At 36.2% G+C, this 22,652-nt stretch overlaps 2 protein-coding genes across 3 annotated transcripts in view; one reads left to right on the forward strand and one right to left on the reverse strand.

Annotated features, from left to right (window-relative positions):
• Positions 1–7,305: 7,305 nt before the first annotated feature.
• Positions 7,306–13,564, reverse strand: LOC123690879. Its single transcript, XM_045634990.1, has 7 exons — positions 13,348–13,564; positions 13,101–13,262; positions 12,585–12,736; positions 11,420–11,616; positions 10,769–10,843; positions 10,302–10,449; positions 7,306–9,839 (listed from the first exon to the last, which is right to left on the reverse strand). Exons 1-7 carry the CDS (start codon positions 13,494–13,496, stop codon positions 9,625–9,627), a joined length of 1,098 nt encoding a protein of 365 aa, XP_045490946.1. The 5' UTR covers positions 13,497–13,564; the 3' UTR covers positions 7,306–9,624.
• A 1,663-nt stretch (positions 13,565–15,227) lies between these two features.
• Positions 15,228–22,652, forward strand: part of LOC123690924 — a 53,638-nt gene continuing 46,213 nt past the window's right edge. The window contains exon 1 of one of the 2 annotated variants that reach the window (XM_045635075.1): positions 15,228–15,370. The gene's annotated coding sequence lies outside the window, so the exon portion shown is untranslated. Of the gene's footprint in view, positions 15,371–18,236; positions 18,322–22,652 lie in introns of those variants that run through there. The other variant, XM_045635076.1, reaches the window with a different exon arrangement.

Consider the following 22,652-nt stretch of genomic DNA (forward strand, 5'->3'; position numbering starts at 1 on the left):
TATTCATCTAAAAAAGGCACTCAAATAAAAGCCAAAACAATGAGACCCCCGTGCCGAAATTGCAAGTTTTCCTGTTGCGATAACTTTACAAGAGATGAACGTCAACAAATATTTGATTTTTATTGGGCTTTAGGGTCTTTGCAACGTCAAAGAGATTTCCTCAGCGCTTGCATTAGCATACCAAACATAGTATGTCGCCGTGTAAAAAATCCAGCAAAACCAAGAACGCCTAATAGGTAGCTCGTTTTCATTTGTGAAAAATGGCCAAACCCGAAGAATATGCAAGACGTTTTTGTTAAATACCCTTGGAATAGCACAACGGACATTACGTACAGTAATTGAAGCAAAGCCCTCTGAATCTGGGATGGCGCCAACTGATAAAAGAGGTAGACACGGAAAACAAGGGAAATCAGATCCAGAAGTGTTAGAATCAGTTAGCCAGCATATAAATACAGTCCCGAGAATAGAAAGTCATTATTTACGTGCTCATACCAGTCGTGAGTTTATTGATGGTGGACTAACCTTGGCAGCCTTACACCGCGACTATGAATGCCAGCGCAGAAGTGCAGGTAAACAAGCAGCTACATTGTACATGTACAGTCAGATTTTTAACACGGAATATAATATATCATTCTTTATATTGGCCGATTAAGGAAAGCTGGCATCTTCACAGTACTCTCACATATGCAATTTTACTATACAGTATGTTCAAAAATAACTGCGATGAAGAGGCAAAAAGTCATCAACTCTAGGCAGACCACCAGCATTAACATTGGAAGCAGAGCAAACGCTAGCAAATTGTTTACGTATAATGGAAAGAAATGGTTTTGGGCTGACTCGTAACGAAGTTTTGGAGATTTTTGCGGATTATGTCAAACGGAACGACTTAAAAACACCTTTTACTGACGGCGTACCTGGAAAAGATTGGTTTTCGAGTTTTATGAAAAGATATGGGCTGTAGATAAAAAAACCTCAGGCTGTAGAGGTAGCTAGTAAGAAAGCAGCAGACCCATTTATCATTTAAGAATTTTATGATATACTGGAAAGAGTCATTAATGAGTTAGGCCTGCAAAATAAACCAGCCCCCCTAGCCAAGTGACTTTCTGTTAGCGTAGCGTTCAATAGAATAGACTACGAATGTATGAGATTGACGTAAGCTGTAGATACGTTCAGAAAGCCACTTGGCTAGGGGGGCAGAAAGGATATTCAATTTAGATGAAACCAGTTACTGCAGCGATCCTCAAAAAACTAAAGTAGTCGGTCTTAAAGGGTTTCCCTCAGATCGAACTACATCATCCTCCGGCAAATCAAATACCACGGTCTTAGTGGCCAGCAACGCAGCTGGAGAGAAAGGACCTCCGTTCATAATTTTTAAAGGAAAGCACGTATGGAGTAACTGGACCTCTGATTTAGCCTACCCAGGAACACGGAAACAGGATGTTGCTGTATAATGTATTCAGCAACATCAAATGGCTGGATCGAAACGGAAGCTTTCTTAGAGTATTTTGAAAAGAGCTTCATTCCAATGGTTGGTGATACGAGTCAGCCAACACTTCTCATCTATGATGGTCACAGTACTCATGTTAATATTGCTGTTATCCTAAAAGCCATAGAACACAATATCACAATCATCAAATTACCAGCTCACACGAGCCATATATTGCAACCGCTAGACTTAGCGGTATTTAAACCATTTAAGGACGCATGAGACCAGGAAATGGTCAAATGGCAACGGTCACACAGCGGAGAAAAATTGCCGAAACACGAGTTTTCAAGAATAGTAGGAAAAGTTTGGAAAAACCTCAATCCTGATATTATAAAAAATGGGTTTATAAAAGCCGGGATCTACCCATTAAACAGAAATGAAGTTCCCGAACATAAACTAGACCCAGATGCTCTAAAAAGATGGATAAGGCTGCTGTCTACTAAACAGACAATTCTTCAGTACACTCCCCATAAATATAGTGTTCCAGATTCCAGATCTCCCCATAAATATAGTGTTCCAGATTATGTGTTTATTTAATATGGGAGCGGACTACAACGCTGTGCAGCGTGAAACTGCAAGACGAGATAGAGATACAGTGCTATCAACGAAAACAATAGCCGATTGGATTTCATATCGTCTTACATACTTTTATTGTTTTCTTGTGTTTTTCTTTTGGAAATATTAATGTAAAAATGTTAGTCAGTGGAACTTCTAATGTATGGAGGCGGGCGTTGGCAACTTGGCACCTGTGCCACAGCTTATTTAAGCTTTTATAGGTGCCCTCGTTCATAAAGTTTTTGTATTGTGTGTTTTCATTGTTCCAAATAAAGAGTTTTTGAATTTTGAATATTGTCGGGAGACTATTGTGGTGTATGAATTGGAGCACCAAGAAAGTGAGAGAAAAATTGGTGGATCTGGGAAAATTGTCCAGGTAGACGAGAGTAAATATGGAAAACGCAAGTATAACCGAGGACGCCGCGTTGAAGGACATTGGGTCCTCGGTATGATTGAAAACGGCAGTCAGGATCCGAGACCGGAACTGTGTTCTAATAGTGAGAGATCTTCAGAAATACTGGTTCCACTTATAAAGAAACATGTTGAGGAGGGCACAGAAATTCATACCGAACTCTGGAGAGCTTTTGATTGCTTTCCTCAATATGGATACATTCACAAAACAGAACCCAGAGAACAGATTTGTGGCACTAGATGAGACACAGACCCACAGGATTGAGAGCCAGTGGAGAAATTTAAAACGAATGTTCGCCAAGGACCAATATAAAGGAAATTTCACCGACTGTCTCATAGAATACAATTGGAGGAAAAAAAATATTGCTAAACATAAGGATCCCTTCGAGGAATTACTGACTGCTGTGAAATATGTATATAAATAGATATTATTACATTTTTTTCTCAATTCAATACATAAATCCCCCCTTAACCTTAAATTCGAGAATTATATTTGTACAGTCCTTCCACTTCATGTTTAGGTAATGGACTTATTAGTACCCAAATTAATTTCTTGACAAATAAAATTATACTTAAGAAATGGTTTTCTTGTATCAGGTCCTCAATTTTTGCCCTTATTCCATTGTTTTACCGGATGTTACATAAACTTATTGTTATAAATGCAATGCCATAAAATATCATGTTTGTGTAGGTAGGCAGAAATTAATTAAAAATGAGTTTGCATTGAACTGGCGTGTTTCATTGACGTCTCTTTCATATTTAACCTTGGCGACGAGGATGTGATTATTTAACGGAAGACGCAAATAAACCCGCATTGGAGGTATGGAAGGCATATCCGAATGTCACACGAGGGTTTGAAGCACTTAACAATGGCAAATATGCAGTGAAATTCAAATCGAAATTGCCTGCTACATACAGAACCTGCCCTTAAACAACACACCTTAAGGGCAGTTTTACAGGCTGTGTATGTGAGGGCACTACCTACAAAAGAATCACAATATTCCCTGGCCATGTGAATGGGGTTGGCACAAAGAAGAAGTTTTGAATTAATAGAATGTCGGTGGGTAAAATCTTGCAGTTCCAGGGGCAAGTGTTTTAAACGCCAGCTCAAATGTACCGAATTATGTAATTATGTAGGTGGTTTTCATAATAATTATCACAAAAACGTTCTATTATTGTTTTTCTCTATTTTTAATAGTGTAAAATGTTAACTGATTTCTTTTATAATTTATAGATGATTAAAAACCACCCTAATATTAAAAAGACGAAAGTTTGTGAGTACCAGTTAATTCTCACTCTAGCCTCACCAAAGATAATGTTTTTTCTTACATATGGACACAAGACATGGCATCCAAAGGCGCTAATGAAATATCTTCCTGCTTATAACATTGCCTTAATCAAATACCTACATTTGGTTGGGAAGAAGTGGATAAAACAAGAACACTATACTAGTTGAAATAGTTGCCAAGTGGTTGTATGATTCACAAGGGATAGTACAAGTGGAAATTGTCTTTTCTGTTGCCAGGCATAGTTTTATTCCCCCCGAGACGACTGGGAACTATTATTAGCCCTGAAACCTTTAATGAGATGTCTTTATACTTTGTGTTGCGGACGGCGACTACGTGGACAACGGCGGTGCCGAGCGACGGGCATTGGAGAGCGCGCTGCCAGTGATGCGCGCTATACCCTGTGAAAACGACACCGAGCCGCGGTGGTAGGGTCGAGTGGGCGGGGAGTATTGTGCCCTTACGCTCAATTGCTCACTATTCACACTGTTAGTTTTAAGTAGGCTAAGATTGTACTTAAGCTGTAAAATTTGTAAATATGGTATGGTACTAAGGAATAAATCACCTTGGAAATCGCTGCGAGTTTTAATCAACAAGTGGGAACCTCTGCGCCTCAACCTATAGAAGAACATATAGTCCACTGACCGGGGCTATAATTAACAGTGCCTGGTCCATCGACGCGCCGGATTTTGTTGAAGCAAACTTCACTGCGAAGACGACGTGCTTATTAAGAAGAAAGAAGATAATACGCCGAGCTACGAACGTTGCGTATCTTCAGTCTTAAGCACAAGACGCTCAGCCGAACGACGACTGCGCTGCGTGTCTACGAGGCTGATTTACCTAACGCGGTTTACCGCGGCTGTGTGTTAGCCCACCTAACGGTGCCAAACGGGCGCACACAGTTAACGCCGCAAGGCGGGAGTGACTGTTCGAACGCAATCACCAGTTCGCATCCAACGCGACTGTACAGTTCGACTTCGCCGGTAAGGCGCGAGATCGTGTGAGGGCCGGACTGTAGGCACGCTGACGGGGCAAGGTGTTCCTCCTTGTCCTCGAGCAACCTCACGCACTTGCGTCCTCTGCTGGGTAGTACCTTCCTACCTCATCCACCTTTTCCATTCTCACGGTGAGCGAACACTGTTGCTACAGCACCTCGCCGTGGGCTGTTAGGGCTGCTAGGGACGTTAGGGACGTTAGGGAAGATGATGACCCGCAACCGACCGAAGAAGACAGACGAGGCGGATGCAGCGGCCGTTACACATACAAGACCGCCCGCATCACCGTCTGAGCTACGAGAAACGACGACGACAGCACCCGCAGAAACGGAAACGCGAGTAGACGACACTCAGTCACAGGCCTCAGTTAGAACGACGAGATCTGTGAGATCGCGAATGAAGGAAGCACAAGCAGAGGCAGGAAGCAAGCTACTAGCGCTCGAAAAAAAAATGATAGCGCTCGAAAAAGAACAAATACTTAAAGAAATGGAAGCGAACATTGCGAGAATTGCTGACGACGCTAGCGTTGTTGACAGAACGGACGCGCTACCGATAGAGTCAGCCGATAGAGTACAAGACTGGCTCAAAAGACACAGCCAAGAAGCGACCGCTATGCCACAAAGACACGGTGACGCCCCCTTTCCAACACGGGGGGAGTCATCGCGACAAGTCGCGTGGACTAAAGATACGGTCGGGCAACGTAGAGATGAGTCACCCGTCGTAGAACACGACACAACGAAAGTCGGAACACCGAGAGCAAGATCCCGAGATCGCGGGATAGAAAAGCTAACTGAAGTCTTTGAGGAGCTGACGAGACAAAGGCCGCCTCCAAGACAAGGCTTCGATTTACCTCATTTCAATGGAAACGTAACAGAATGGCTGTACTTCAAGGCCGCGTACGAGGACACGACGCGACTGTACAAATATACGAACATTGAGAATCTAGCCAGGTTACGTGCTTGTCTAACGGGAGCCACACGCGACACTGTTGCGGTTCTATTAAGTACAACGAACGATCCTGAGCTGATAATGAGAACGCTTAACCAATGCTACGGTCGACCTGAAATAATAATAGACCGTGCAATGGACGAGATTAAGAAGCTGCCGCGACCCGGCACGACGGCTGTAGAACTTAACCAATTCGCCGTGAAAGTACAGAATATAGCTTGGCTACTGAACAGCATAGAAGACAGAAGCGTCGTGGTTCAAGCAAGAGGACACCTATTAAAACGACCAGTTACGAAGATCGTCGTCCTTCCCGTTGAAGAGGCTGCGTCCCGAGGACTTCACCGGGGGGAGGATGTTGCGGACGGCGACTACGTGGACAACGGCGGTGCCGAGCGACGGGCATTGGAGAGCGCGCTGCCAGTGATGCGCGCTATACCCTGTGAAAACGGCACCGAGCCGCGGTGGTAGGGTCGAGTGGGCGGGGCGTATTGTGCCCTTACGCTCAATTGCTCACTATACACACTGTTAGTTTTAAGTAGGCTAAGATTGTACTTAAGCTGTAAAATTTGTAAATATGGTATGGTGGTACTACGGAATAAATCACCTTGGAAATCGCTGCGAGTTTTAATCAACAAGTGGGAACCTCTGCGCCTCAACCTATAGAAGAACATACAGTACACTGACCGGGGCTATAATTAATATTTGTCTGGCAATAACAAAACGTGGAAAATCTATTGCTAGAATTGTGCCGGATAGAATTGAACATCATTTTAATGTTTGTTGGCGCCTAGGCTAGACACTGACAGCAACAATCGTACCTACAGCGCCACCTAGCGGAAAACAATAACTAAGAGACATCTTTTGTCTTTTGATTACTTGTTACATTAATTATTACATGCATTTCGACCTCGACATCAAGTAATAAAATACATATAATATTAAGGTGCTTTCCGTTGTACAATTCTACATACATTACAGATTGGCGACGTAAAGTGGAAATTCAAGGGGTAAAACCAAGTGAAGTCCCGAGTACATCGTGTGTGCGTACATTGACCCATGTGCTCCTAATATACCTTCTCCTTTGTTCCAAGGTTTCCACATCCCGTAATAACCCGCTTCAAAACCTCCTTTTTTCCCTCATGTACAGTATATTTGTAGTACGCAAAGGGGAACAACAATTAGGTCAAGTATTATCCCGAATGGTGGAGACCATTCGAGGACTTTAAGTACAAGTACAATTACAACAACAATTACAAAATACAGATATAAATCGGCGAGTGGAATTACATTACAAGCATACGACAAAAACAACGAAAGTTTCGCCTCGTTTTTGCAACGGTTAGAAAATTATATTAACCTAGAAGGGGTTACAAATGTCAACACTAAATCACAGAATTTTCTGAACTGCATCGGCCCTAAATACTACAAAGTTCTACAGAATAGTCTCCGAAAACCAAATCATATGATGACGTGATAAAGTTATTGAAAAATCATATAGCCCCTGAACCTGGTTAAGTAGCCCATCAGCACAAATTTTGTTTAAGACAACAATATGAATGTGAAAATATTTCAAACTATGTTGCTGGTTTAAAAGAACTAGGGGGAAAATGTAACTTTAAATGTGCAAGCTGTCAACACAGTACATTCGAAACTCATCTGCGAGTGCAATACATAAGAGATCTTCGGAATGCAGAAATCAAAGAGAGATTATTACAAGAAATCTCATGTACTAAGGTCGATGACTTAATTAAGATTGCGAAGGCAATTGAGACGTCTACAGCTGAGACCCGAGAAAGTGTCCTGACCAAGCAAACATTCACCAAGCAACAAAATCAAATAATTACAAACCGAGAACCAACATACACCAACCTAAGCCATACAGTTCATATTATAATGAGAAGAAGAGAAAATATAGTATTTTCGCTGCGGTAAAAAAAAGTTTAAAGTATAAACTGTTTTGCCAGAAATACTTTTAAAAAGGGACTCCTACAATCGTTATGTTTCAGACACCAAAAAACGTCTTGAGTTGGTACAGGAACAGCCCAAAAGGGAAATATTGCATGATGTTGCAAAGTTACTTGAAAAACACTTCGGAGCGGATTGGAGAAACTTGCCAGATTTAGAACATTATAAAAGTGTTCCTGTCCTACTGAAAACTTACCTAAGTAGGTATGCAAGTCGATGATAATGCAGCTCTTAAATGATAATCCTGAATACCTATAGATATCCTTAATTTTGTGTAATAAATAAATCAAGTTGGAATATCTATTTGTTTAAAGAGCGCAGATAATGTAGTCGCAGACGCCATGTCTCGAATAGAGACTATTTCCTTAGAGGATGCTTACCAAACATTAGCTGCTTCACAAGAAGGTGATGAGGAGTTGAAGGCAATTCTTTCAACTGACATCCTCCTCCTTAAAACTAAAAAAGATTATAGTCCTTGGAACTAATATTTCCGTATTATGCGATACATCAACAGGTCGTCTTCGACCGTATCTTACTTTACCGTTCAGAAAACCTACTTTCGATCGGTTGCATAATCTCAGCCATCCGGGTATCAAAGTTACCACACGTTTTGTAACAGAGCGGTATGTAGTGCCGCACATTAATAGGGATTGCCGCATCAAACCTGTTTAAAATGCCAGCGATCTAAGGTGACGAGACATATTCACTCACCCTTGGTACCTTTTAAAAACCCATCTGGCAGATTCCGCAGTATTCATATTGATATAATTGGTCCCCTCTCATATTCATATTCTAAGGAATGGTGGAAAGAATGCACAGACAACTGAAGAGTGCGCTTATGTGCCATGCTCAAACATGGAGTAAGGCATTACCGGTGGTACTCCTAGGCATGAGGTCCGCGCTCAAAGAGGACCTAAATGTTTCTTCCGCAGAACTTGTTTATGGCGAATCTCTCCGTTTACCGGGGGAACTTGTTATACAAGCAGAAGAACGCAGAAGCCCTTACGACGCCACATATCATATATTATTTTGTAATGTTTTTATCTGTATACTTTTATTTTCTTCGTAGGGGGGTGGTGTGGCGTTTCTTATTTATATGTTTTCCATAGTAGCAACATTATCTCTGACGTCTGTAACGTCTGGAGTTTAAAAAGGACGGTTTATTTTCACTGTTGTTTTAACCTTGTTTCACTATAATCATTTTTCTCTGTGAATCATGTTCTAATTTATAAGTGTGAATGTGGCAATAAATAATTAAAGTTACAACGTGTTTCAGTCTCATAATGAGAATACAAACCCCATATCACTAAAATAATACAAAGTTATGCGATTTTAAAAGGTAAGGTTGATTTTGTTATTGTCGATGAAAAAAAAGTGTATGTAATATATAAAATACATATTTTTTATCACATAGGACCTTAACAGTAAACAGAATAACTATCTACCTAAATTAAATTATTAAAATATTGTGATAAAAGAATATTTTTCTTTTGTAGGATTATATTATCATTGTACCAAAAACTTATACTGTAATTAACAATGTATTAAGACAATATCAACCTTACCCCATTCACATTAAAGCATAAAATTGCGCGAATACCATTAACATTTATTGGATTAACTAACTCTAATAAACTTAAACAATATCTCTAAATATCAATCTTAGGTAATCAATAATATTGACAATCAGATTGAAAGTCACTAACAACCTATAAAAATATCTTTTTTTTTTATAAACCTACATACAATTTTCAACTTGTGTTCAAGGCAGCTAGCTTTATCACAGACAATGGGTCTAAATCTTCAGAAATAATTATCTAAGTTATGAAAACTCTGATCAAATTGATCCTGGTACAATTTTTCCCTTACAGATGATGAAACATGTTTAACAAACTGCATAATTATATAGACAAAACTACAGTACGTAATATCAACCTTACCCCATTAACATTAGGGTTTATTTCTGCACTTCTCAACTTCACTCCTCTTTACAAATCTCATACTTATCCGTGAATCTATTGGCAATTATTTTCAACATGTGTTCGTAGAAACCGTCGCCATACTGCAGTCGATATAAAGAAGTATCCAAGTATCTTTGTACAGTGGTAGCACAGTGTAATGATGGACCTGAATTACAGAGGTCACGGGAGGCATTGCACAGAGTTATCGCCTGACTCCATATGCGACTGCTCACTGAAACAAAGAAATACATTTTCATTGTAAAGGTTGTTTTTAATTATAATAATTTATCAAGAATAAATAAATGAAGTAATGTTGATGTATTAGCAATATTATGATTTTAAGATTATTAGAAGATAGCAGGGACACATAATGCAGACAGTGATATCATAAGTAACATTATAAGTTCTCCAGGAATGGCACGTTGGAATGTGGCTAACTAGCCACATTTTACTTCAGTTGCCTCTTTTTCACTCACTATAGTTGAATCATGCCAACTTAATCGTGTTTTTTAAATATCAAATGTTGTGTTGGTAACCTATATATACAGTTTTTTTACATATTAGTCAGAATATAACTCAAACAAAACAGCATTACATACAAAGAAGTTTCTTTTAATTCAATAAAATTTGTATTTAGTGACAATTTTGCTTTGAAGGTGCATTAAATAAATAAAATATAAAAAGATAAACTTACAAAAATGCTGCATCTCCACATCACAATGCTGAATCAACTGCGCAATAGAGACTGTACTATCAACTAATGGTATGTTATTTCCACTCACTAATAATGAATTATTATCCGTCACTCTTGATAATGTACTTTCTATTTCTTCTGGAAGACACTAAAACAAGATAATTTGATGATTTGACAAGAAATGAGTTTTAAATAAAAATCACACTAATATTTTTTACCTCAAACTTTAGAAGCTCAAAACAAAAATCATGTAAAATGTATTTGAAAAAATATGATATAACACCTTAACTAACTTCTCCAGTTTCATTTATACACTACCCACCATTTTGATACAATGACGAAAATAATAATAATAATTTAAGCATTATTTTGATCTTTGTCCCAAATTACGTAAAATTTATTAACACAATAATTAAATACCACATTATTGCGCCAAAATTATGTTTCTTATTAAAGAATTGTCTTACCTCTTCATTGCCACTGTTTGTTATTTTCTTCAAGTGATTCTTCATAACATGGAGCCTATAATGCGTTGGTATGTGCTGAAAAATAAATTCCAATTAGAAAGTATATTTGGACAAAATTCTTCTTCTCATCATAGTTATATATTATCAATTTGTAACTCTTAGAGCGGAACGGACTGCTCGAGCTGTCGCTACAAACTGCGCAGTTGACGGCTTGAAGCGGTCGCGACGGCTCGAGTGTTTACGGCAGTGAAATGAACGTCTATAGTTCACCGCGCGGTCGCGGCTTCAAACCGTCGGTATCAACTGCTTCCGGTGCGTGTACGGCCGCCCTTAATAACTACGACTTTTTCACATTATTTAATAACACGAGACGGGATTCCAACCAGCGTCATTCGCCAAACCGGGGAGACACCTTACCTCAGAGCCCGCCCGATTTTTTTTCAAATTTCGCATTTATTTAGCATTTGAATGCCATACTAAATATCTAATACATACCTTAGTATAATAATAATTAAAAACTCTTTATTGTACACACAGATGAAATTGACAGAAAGACAAAACACAGCACAAGAGGTTAAGGTACAGTAGGCCGTCTTATCGATCATGAGCGTATTTAAGTATCTAAATGCTATAAAAATAATTATTTAATACCTTAGTATCCGCCATCATTAATATCTGATGTACGTGTGCCTGGTCAGTAGTATCTGGAGACAGTCTATTCAAGCAATCTGGGTACATCTCCGATAACACCACTGCATCTTCACCACCCAGCTTGGCGCTGGTTAACTCTGATGCCGCAAGCTCATCTAACTTGTCATATATTGCTACTGCGACGCGTGGTTTCACGTCTAAAATAGATGATAATATATCTGTACTGTTCAATAGATATAATATTATGAATGGGAAATTTATGTATAAGTTTGTTATAATATACATATTATATGTTTGTTTCTTTCACAGTGCTATCTAACGATTATGTGGTTTTTTTTTTCTGTAGGCTAGACAGATTGGTTTTACATCATATTCCCATCAAAAGCTCTATACAAGTTGCGCGTACCTGCTAGTGGTACATATCAAAACATAATTAACTAAAATATGCATTGGACATGTGCTTAGTAAATTAAGAAATATACAAATAAACTTTTGGAATTACAAACTAATCAATGTATACAGTATAATGCAACTCCTGCAGTTTAAGTTTTAACTGAGGAGTTTTGAGGACAAAAAAATAATAATTTAGATTGATAGATAACATGTTTATTCATAGAACACAAGAAAATATACATAAAACAAACACAAAACATAAAATCAATTAACAGAAACAAAACACACAGTATATAAAAAGAAACGGATACATTCAATGTGAACAGTGTTCTACGAATAGGCCTTGGCTCAGCATAAATGTCAGGTATATGATACTATATATTATGTGTTATTTTATAACGAAATGATGAATATGGGGAAAATATGAAATCAGAAATCTACAAAAAACTAATGAATAATTAATGTGAATGCATTATGAAGTTATTTACAATGTTGGATACTCACCTCAATACTAATTTTGCCAGCATGTAATACATTAAAGAATTAAATATTATAAAATAACTATTGTTTAATCTATAAATTAAAATATTATTAATTTGTATAATGAACTACATCCACTCTGAATCCTTACAATTTTTGTATTTTAAGTGATGTTTAAAACATCCCTATAATTATTAATTACTACAGATATCTGAGCATAAAATATTTAAATAAACTTCAGTGTGAGTATATTTCAATATTCAAAATCACAAAAAAAAAACAAAAATAATACCAAAAAACTCAGCTGCCACATGCACATCTGCGTCTTCACACCAAGCGAGTGTCATCTGCAGAGCCTGCACTATAGAACACTGTAGCCTGTAGAAGAAAGACCCTATTCTGATTGGCTGCTTCTTCTTGCATCCCTCGCATATCCATTGCACTCTGAAAATAGTAAAGTGGTACGTAACCCATTGAGCCCCAAGCGGCCCCATCGGTCCACGACACAATAGATTTTCTATTGTGTCTGTGGTTCCGAGGCGTGAGTTATTAATAAAGTATTTCAAACATCACAACATGATTTAGAATACACACAGCTAGAATATGAATAGCTACAAGATATTAAATAACTGTCAGACTTAGTTCTTTATCCTATTACCCCCTTAGTAAGTTGCTGTGCAAGGAATTATGTGAGAAAAACAAATACTTATGTCATTGACAGTAAACAATTTTTAATGTACAAAATTCAAATATCATTTAAATTTCATAAAATTTATGAAATGAAATAAAAAAGTCAAACATAATTTACCTGTCCACAACCCTCGCAGATTTATACATAACTTTACATGTTGGTTTGTTTTCCAGACACTGTATGGTTTTTGGAAGTAATCCAAATGCTTGTAACCGCTCAATTAATTGTAACTCTGTGTTCTTTTCTCCACTGACAAAGTCTTTGTATAGTGAGAGATTGCTGTAATACACAAAGTTAAATGTATAAATAATGAATATACTTAATTAAAGAAAATTATTGTGGCTATAAATAATATCATATTCACCATTGTCCCACACAAAACGGAAAAGAAACATCTTTTGATGAATTTGAAGCATCATAGGTTGTTGAATCTGGTTCCATTCTAGAGAACGATTTCAGTAATATTTTTAAAACATATTTCCCTTGTTGAACGATAAGAATTACGAAGATCATTAAATTACATAAAATAAAGGATGAATTAAGCAGCTTTTCAAATTAAATTATTTTTAGGTATTTTTTGATAAATAATTTGATTGACAAATTATTGAGGGTGAAACACAGGGGTGAAATTTGTGATTTGACAGTAACCATAGAGTATGATTCGTTATTCAGAGCCACAGAGTAAGTAATACATACAGTATAGAATATAGATAGTAACCTGTCTCTAGTATATTATGTTTAAAGTCTATGGTAGGTAACCTGTAACCAAAGTATCCGTGCCTGCAACACGGTAAAAAAAGACGGGTTGCACTCCGGGAGTGCTGGCAGAAGTGAAAACTTGATTATTAACGTTGAGTTCTCTCCATTACGTCTTAGAGCCAGCGCGCACGAGCAACTTTGTCTCCGCAACTATTTTGTCTCTCCCATCAATTTGTATGGGGAGTTGCGTCGCTACGTGTGCGCACTTTCATACTAGCCCATGGGTGGGAGCACAGGGTGGGAGAGACAAAATAGTTGCGGAGACAAAGTTGCTCGTGCGCGCTGGCTCTAACGCTTTTTCGATCGTCACGTGTCCTGACGCGAGTTTAAGATTTTATGCCCATTACAGAAAAAGTGCTCAACGCCGCTAAAGAAGTTTTCACTTCAACAATGAACATAATTTTATTTATATACACAGTCACAATATTAAGCGCAGAAAATATTACATCACAATGTTATTTAAGAAAATTAGCATTTATATTTTGCATGTGTCTTCAAAGTAGGATGATATATTATGCCTCCTCCACACTACTCGCGAAGTTCCTCGGCGAAGTACTCGGCCGAAGTTGACTGAAGTCCGCGGTGCTACACTACACACTCGTTCAACTTCGCGAGGAACGCATACGTTCATATTCAGAACGAACTTCAGGTAACTTCGTGCCCTTTGACTCGGGCGCAAAAACCGACAACAAACGGAAGTCGGTCGAGGCGAGGTAAAGTTGGACGAAGTAAGCCGAAGTGCCTCTCTACATTATTCTATTCGTCTAACCTCGTTCAACTTCGCGAGTAGTGTGGAGGAGGCATAAATGATCATCCATAATATTATACAATACAATATGTTATATTCTACATGTTAATTCTTAATTTAACATTGTTTTATTGTAATTAACATATAATAATTGTATATTTTAAGCCGTATGAGAAGTGATTGAATTGGTTAAAATAGTTGATTTGGTAAATTTTAAATACCTAGTACTTCATGTAGTACATACACTATTTTCAATGTTTTCGCAACAACTGAGGGATTATTAATAAACCTTGGTCATTATTGACTTTTAAATAAATGTGTAAAAAACACAAGATTTATCATGAGTTTAATAATTTAGATCTGTATCATAGAATCTGGAATCAAGTTGGAACAAGAGTTGGAATCACAGATCTACGATCTGTGGTTGGAATCATATGTTGTCTTTGGTCTTTAGGAGAACAGTCAAGTGTCAACCGAATACCTACCGACCAACTACCCAAAGAGGATATAACCACTACGTTTACAACTACCGACCGCGCGCCGACTGTTGGCCGACTGCCAAGTTGCTGCCAAGCGCCAAATCAAATTCGCCAAATGCCAATTTCTGGTTTCTGTCACGTTTCTTGTGTCACGTTTCTGTCTTCGTCTATGAAGCCGTTGCTCCTATATTACTTGCTCTGTGGTTGCTTGGCTTGTTTGTTTGATTTTAGAATATTGTTTTTGTGAAAATTGTGAATGAAAACAGTATAAAATATTTATTAAACTATATCTAATATTGTGTGTATAAATTGGTTATTAAATATAATTGAATGTCCAAAGCAGTAATTTTTATAAATTGTGATCGAAACGTATGAAAGTAAATCTCGATTCTCGTATGAAGGTAAGTTATTTTTTTATTTATATTGCATGTTTTTATTAAAAACAATATTGGTGCTTCATATATAAATTATTTACGAGGTTTTATAAAATATCACTCAGCTCCTTTTTAAAAAGCATCCCGGTTTATTATTAATATATAGGAATCGTTTATAACATAATATGTATTATCAATTGTAAATTGCATTTCGTTATTGTTGATATAATTATATTATATAAAATAAACTTATAATAATAAATCTTAAGGATTAGGTATTTGGAAACACTCAATAATGGATCAGTCGAATTTTTAATACCTACCATGGTATTTTTAAATAAGTACCTCAATTAAAATAAAGGCTGCAGAGAAATGAAATTAAAGTTCATCAATAAATTTTGAAGCAACTGTTAATGTTATATCATATATGATTACATATAGTAGAAACCTTAGTATGCGACCTTAGTAAGTACCTACTTAATATGCCAAATAATTTATTTATTTATAATACTTTATTGTACAAAACAATATAGGAAATATAGTTCAATTTAATAAGGTACAAACATTTTTGCACATTAGTGGCCTTATTGCTACTTACACAGCAATCTCTATAATATATTTATAATTATAATGTATGCTCATTGCTTAATGCTCATATTTACACGGATACATAACAGCATTTCTTTATAGGGTAATGTGTTATATACCTATTTAAAATTTTTTAAATTCATTATCTCCACCATGATGAAACTTTAAATTTAATATTAGCTTAATTTAGTGAGAAGGTAGGTACCAAAGGATATAAACAATAATTAACAACCAATCCACAGACCTAATGAATTTAAACAGAAAAGAGTCTTTATATTTGGTCAAGCCATTTGAGATGAGTTGAATTAGGAAAGAAAATCTTGGAAATATGAGCATTTATTTAGCTGTAGGATATAGATTTGCTTAGGACAATAATCAAGCTATGTACAAACATATATATTATATACTAAAAATAATAACGTGCTAGGTACAAACCTAGGATGTTATTGTTTAAAAAAAATTTTCAGAAATGGCTTTGTCAAATACATATTTTAGTTGAGGTGTCCCCAACATCATATTTCCCAGCATAATTTGGTCACCCCATCCGATTTTGATATTTGGAACTCCCAAAAACTAGTAGGTATTTATTTCTTTTGAATACCTACCTATAGAAAAATATTTTTTTTACGGTAACTGTAAATTATAACACGCGCCCAAATAATATTTACAACGAGTGTATAAATAGAAATAGGTATATACCTGTATAACTTTCGTCACGTCCACCGTAACTACATTACGCGAAGCAATATTCATAACGAGATAAAAAGTACCCCAAAAAGTCGCCTATAAATGTTTACGACACCGAAATAAGCAATACATCGCATGAGTGGAAGCGATTTCATGGCACATTACACACGCGTGGTGACTGACGAGATGCCACAAGACAGGCTCTTGAGATCTTCTTGTTTTTAGTTTTAGTTGGTAAAAAACAAAGACACGCTTATTAGATCTATTTCAGGCCGAAGCTTTAATTAACTCGGCATAGTTGCAACACGGAAACGTTAGCGCGGTGCTAAAATTCCGTTAAAATTGCCAGTTCATATTTAAATTTTTAACATGTACTACCCTATTTTTTGCAAGGATCTTCGCAAAATTTTGTGGAAAATTCAATAACAGCAGAAAAAAATTATAATATTGATTGTTTTTTAACAGAAATAATTTGGACTAGGTATAAGGTATAATTATGAAGATAGTAAAAAAAGTACTGATTTAAATTCTAATTATAATATACGTCATTACCATTTCGGTAAAGTTATTATTATCTTATGTGAAAATATTTGAATAATTAAGAAATCCCCGTTAGTGCATCTTTAATTCATAACAAACATTTAAACTGTGTCAAAGAGTCTTAAATTTTGTAGCCATGCTAATTAATTGTGTATAGATTTATAATTTATATTAATTGTGATAAAAAACGTAAGATTATTTCGAGAATTGTTCTTTTATCGGAAATTGTGATAAATATCCTTAGAAATAAATTCAAAAATATTGAAGACATTATTATAATAAATTTCGAATATATTAACATAAATTTTAGGTCTTTACTCTTTACCATACGTCCTCCTAACTTTCTCTTGTTTCCATTGTTCTGATGTATGTATATGTCTTGTGTAGGTTGATATTTATCGCCTACTGTTCATGCAAACTCCAAATACAATAATGTATGGCAGGGAATATGAAATGATCATTAAAATCAAAACGCATTATAAATCCTTTTTAAAAACAAACTGGCTAGTTGTGCTTTGCGGTTTTACCCACATAACTATAACTGAATGGCAATAAGAGGTCATAATACGGCCCCTGCAGAAGCAGTAGGACCAATAGGAATATTGCCTGCCTTACGTCATAACATTGAAATAATTTTTCAAATCCTACCCGTGGTTCCGGAGATTAATTGCGCCTTCAAGCAAACAAACAAACAACAGCTTTATCATAAAAAAAATAAATGAAAGATAAATTTGCAGTACAAACTCTTCATGGCAGTGCACCATGTGCTATTTGCGTCATTATCCAATTAGTATTGCAAACTAAGACTGTGAAGGTTCCATAACAATAATCACGTTAATTAAAAATATCTCGAGTAATATTAGATTATTATAACCATATATGAAAAAAAAAAATCATAACTCATACCAGTGCATACAAGGAAGGAACCTATTAACCTTTGTCGCGGCCTTTACGCGCCTTCCCATAGCGATATAGCTTTTATAACGTATTGTTAGAAAATATCGTATTTAGAAGTTCAGTGATCCATTGTGCGGTGACATTTTGCACTATAACTCTGTTATACTAGATCTTTTCAAGGCTTCGATTGCTTTTGTTTCGCTGAAGTTAAGACGCTCGCGGGTAGAGCACTTCTCGAACCAAATGGAATATTGGAAAAGCTTTAGGTAAGATGTATAAGTCGGATAAATAATTATTTGTTTTTTTTTCGTTTTCTATAAATTGTGGGTAAAAATTGCCACAATTTAATAAATAAATGTGTTATCTGAAGGCTCCAATTTTAATATAGATACTGGTTTAGCTGAAATACAACAATGAAAATAAATATGAAACAAAGTGTGGTAGGTACATGTAGAATGTAGATTATAGAGATTATAGTTATATAATATGTAAATGTTATGTACTAACATCCATCTCACAGAATTGTAAGCTATTCCATAAAATGGTTAATAATTTACAAACATTATGTTTGGGACATCTCTTCGAATACAAATGTTTTGCGAAATTTATTGTGTACGTTTTATCCTTGGTTATACAATGTACTTACATAGTTAATCGATACAGAAGCCGTAATTCACGTAAATCACATACACGCGAATGTAAATCAGTTTATATACCTATATATAATGCCATTAATCTGTTTATCTTTTTTCCCCCTCTTTTCTAACAATATACATAATACAAATTAACGACACCTATTTCACACCCTTCAAAGTTGTATCCCATATCCTGCTGTAAGGTTTCTTCAATTTGTACATCAAGGTACGTATAAATAAGTTCAATGGTTCTGGCGTAAAAAGTTATAAAACACATAGGCATGCCACAGGCAGAATCAACTTTCATATCTTATAATAATAATTCGTCGTTTAAACTAACTATGTACTACATTCCATACATGTGTGACATCCATACAATTCAATTTAGCATTTTGATTTCTTTTTTCGATTAAAATTCTCCGTAACTAACTATATCAGGATTTTTTGTATACACTAATGGGTAATCGGCTCTTTTACGGAATACAAAAACACTTTCCTTTGGCTAAATATTCATTGTCGCTTTCGCCGTTAGGGAATACTTGAAAAGCTACGATTGTTCTCGATCGATGTTCGATTGAGCTATTGCGATACCAACTATGTTGCAACTGCAATAGTTAGTAGAACCATAGTATAAAGAGAAAAGTAAGTTATCTTTGAACAAAGGTATATCACGCCGTTTGTATGTACGCGGAGCGCTTGGCCACGCCCGGGCCCCCCTGTTCATGTAAGTACGCAAGCTTGACGCACGCACACAACGACGCTCGGTTCCTTCTCATGGACCGTTCTCGTGAGGGCCGTGGTTGGGCCGCGCCATTGCTGTGAGCTGTCGATGTTTGTTTATATAATTTAAAATAGTTTGGAAAATCCAAAAGTGCACGCCTCATAATCTCATCCTTTACAATAAAATTGATTATTTATAAAGAGTACACTATAAATATAAAAAAGAAATAAAATAAAACAGTTGGAAAAGTAAAGAAAGCGGTACCGTAATAATTGAGCTATTTTTCTTGTGGCCCCACCTAGATGTGAAACTGCGCAGGTTTAAGGGACTGACTACCAACTTATTTTTTTAAACCTTGGCTTATAGTATAAAGAATCGAGTTTATAATGGTGAATTTTGAGTACACTATAAATAAAAAAAAATAAAGAATATATATATAGATATACTAAAATTATGGAGAACAGTCGATATTTTTTTTGTTTATTTAATAACAATTAAACCACATCGAATCAGACCCTGAAAAATGAAAGGGTTCTATTCCTAAGCATACTCAAGCGTAAGAGAAAAAAAAAGACTCGATTAGTAAAGTATTTCGGTCGCTATCGTGTTAACAAAAAAATCCTCCGCACATACAGACACACGGACGTCCAAGACAGAACTTTTTTAAACTGTTTTTTAACTAGTTTAAATAACAAAAATGACATCAAAAATATCATGAATGTTAAAAATAGTGTTTTTTCTTAATATTTGTGTGTATGTATTATCTTACAAGTGCAATGTATGGTACATAAAGACATTTTAAGTTTGAAAAATCAGATGTTTTGCGCGAAGTGACAGTAGTACCCACCTCAACGCTTCGCTTATGAGGCGTGCAATATCAATGTCACAAGACGTGATAACCCTGCGTCTCGCGAGTTTAGGTACAGTGCGGGCCTAAACGCCGGGAGTCGGCCTACTTGTCTCTTTATACTATGGTAGAACTGTGGATGTTTCATGATTAGTCGGCATGTGACGCTCTAGGAATGCGCACAATCTCCTATTGTGTTGTTGAATCTGGGGATTGTTCTTGTATTGAAATAGAACGGAACTTGCCTTTATAGGGACGTGTTTAGAGATAAATAGAATTAAAATCAATCGTGAGATTATTTTGCTTACACTTATAAAATCCACAAAACTTGTTTTGTACCGCAATAAAAACGTGTCTATATAATAAACTCTAACGTCTGGACTTTTTCTTATTCGTAACAAATGATTTGTTTTAAACACCTATCAGTTCACAACAAATGCCATATCTTTCACCACTTCATTCACATTTCTCATCTATTTTGATCAATAAAAAAGGACACGCTGTAACTGAATACATCGTGTTCCCTTCAGATGATATAAATCGTCAGGCGCGGCTTGTAGACAGGAGTACGTATGTTGGGAATGCGGAGCCACGGATATAATTAGCCTTGTCCTGTAAAGCATGAGCTCTAGTCGTGTTCCTGGAACGATGAGACTGGCAAGGAATTAGATCGGCTATCGATGCCATCTTACTTCCTGGAGATGCTTAGAAGGATTGTTGGTGATACTGTTAAAGGAATCTTGTTAATATGTATGTTAATTATTTATGACCAGCTTTCAGTAATGGACTTGGTATGGTGGTTTAGCTGTAAACTAACGGAATTTCAAACTACCGCACTTCCCTTTTTACCCCTTAAGGATTTTGTTCCATAAATATCTTCTTAGTGCACGCCTATGCTATAAAAGGAAACACGATAAAAACTTACTGAATAACATTGTATAGTATCTATTCTTTATAAATTTATAACATTGTATAGTAAATTAATTTTAAAGTAATACTGGTAATAACCAGCACAATAAACATACATTCATACTATTGTTATGAATACGTTTATTTGCAAGAGCGTGAACTGCAGTGGTCAATACTGTATTGTGTATTATGAATCGAGTCACGTGCATTGTGCCTTTATCGAACATCTCGGCTACTTTCCCACGTCAGTCAAGTGAGAAGTTACATTTAAATAATACGAAATATGAAACGAACTAATAGGAAAATACTTTTCGCTTTTCGCTTTTCGCTCGTGACTTCGCTCGCATGCACCTTCTTGTCATCATGTCTCGTCTGGGGACACGGCTGGAACCGTAGATATTTCCGTCCCCTATTTCCTCATGTTTTGGTTTCTCTACAAAAATTTGATTTTTTCCCCAAATGTTAAAACTAAATTACATCTTAGCTTAGCCATTTTGTGTTTTTTTTTGTTTAACTTTAAAGACGTAACACGTAACAGACTGGCTTTTTTCGTCTGTAATCTTGTATGATATTAAATGCTAATAATGATAGCGTACAGATCGATGAAAGGTGAAAATACTTTGGGGTATCGCTCTGACGTGGATCAATTTATTCGGATCCCAGGGAATGCATCCAGACAGAAGTCATTAAACTTATATTATATTGCCGCTCGTCCTGACTTTGCACGGGTTCATTTCTGCAATAAAACGAAAACAATTGTAGTTGAATAAAAACAGCGAATACTTTTGATAATGTGAAGTTTTATTTCATATCGACTTTTACAATATGGCGCACAGAGCAAGATATGGCGTGGTAGTACATTAGTAAAAGGAAACGGACATAGACATACAGATTCAAGATACAGTGTTGCAAACTTAATATTACATTGTCTATTACAGACTTATGCCAACACCCCCCTTCAATGTAATATTAATTACTCTCAACTAAAAGTTACTCTCTTATGTTACACATACTAATATTAACAAATTTTAATAATAACAAAGCATTTACAGGCTTAGTTAAGGCATCTGCCAACTGATCCTCAGTCTTAACATATTTAACAACAATCTTTCCTTTATTAATTAACTCTCTAACATAATGGTAACGTATATCAATATGTTTTAGTCTTTTAATACATTCAGTACTGGCTACCTTAATAGCGGACTGATTGTCACACATAATAGTAACAGGACACATATTTACATTAGGAAAAAGATCTTTCAATATGTTTATTAGCCAACACGCCTCACCTCCAGCCATACTCATAGAGATATATTCGGATTCAGTTGAAGAAAGGCTTACTGAACATTGTTTCTTGGAGCACCAAGAGACTAAACAATTATTAAACATGAAACAGAAACCAGTGGTGGATTTCCTATCAACTAAATCTCCACCCCAGTTAGCATCACAATAACCTATGAGTTTACCATTATTATTACATTTGTA

The sequence above is a fragment of the Colias croceus genome, chromosome 4, assembly GCF_905220415.1.
Source record: "Colias croceus chromosome 4, ilColCroc2.1".
Lineage (NCBI taxonomy): Eukaryota > Metazoa > Arthropoda > Insecta > Lepidoptera > Pieridae > Colias > Colias croceus.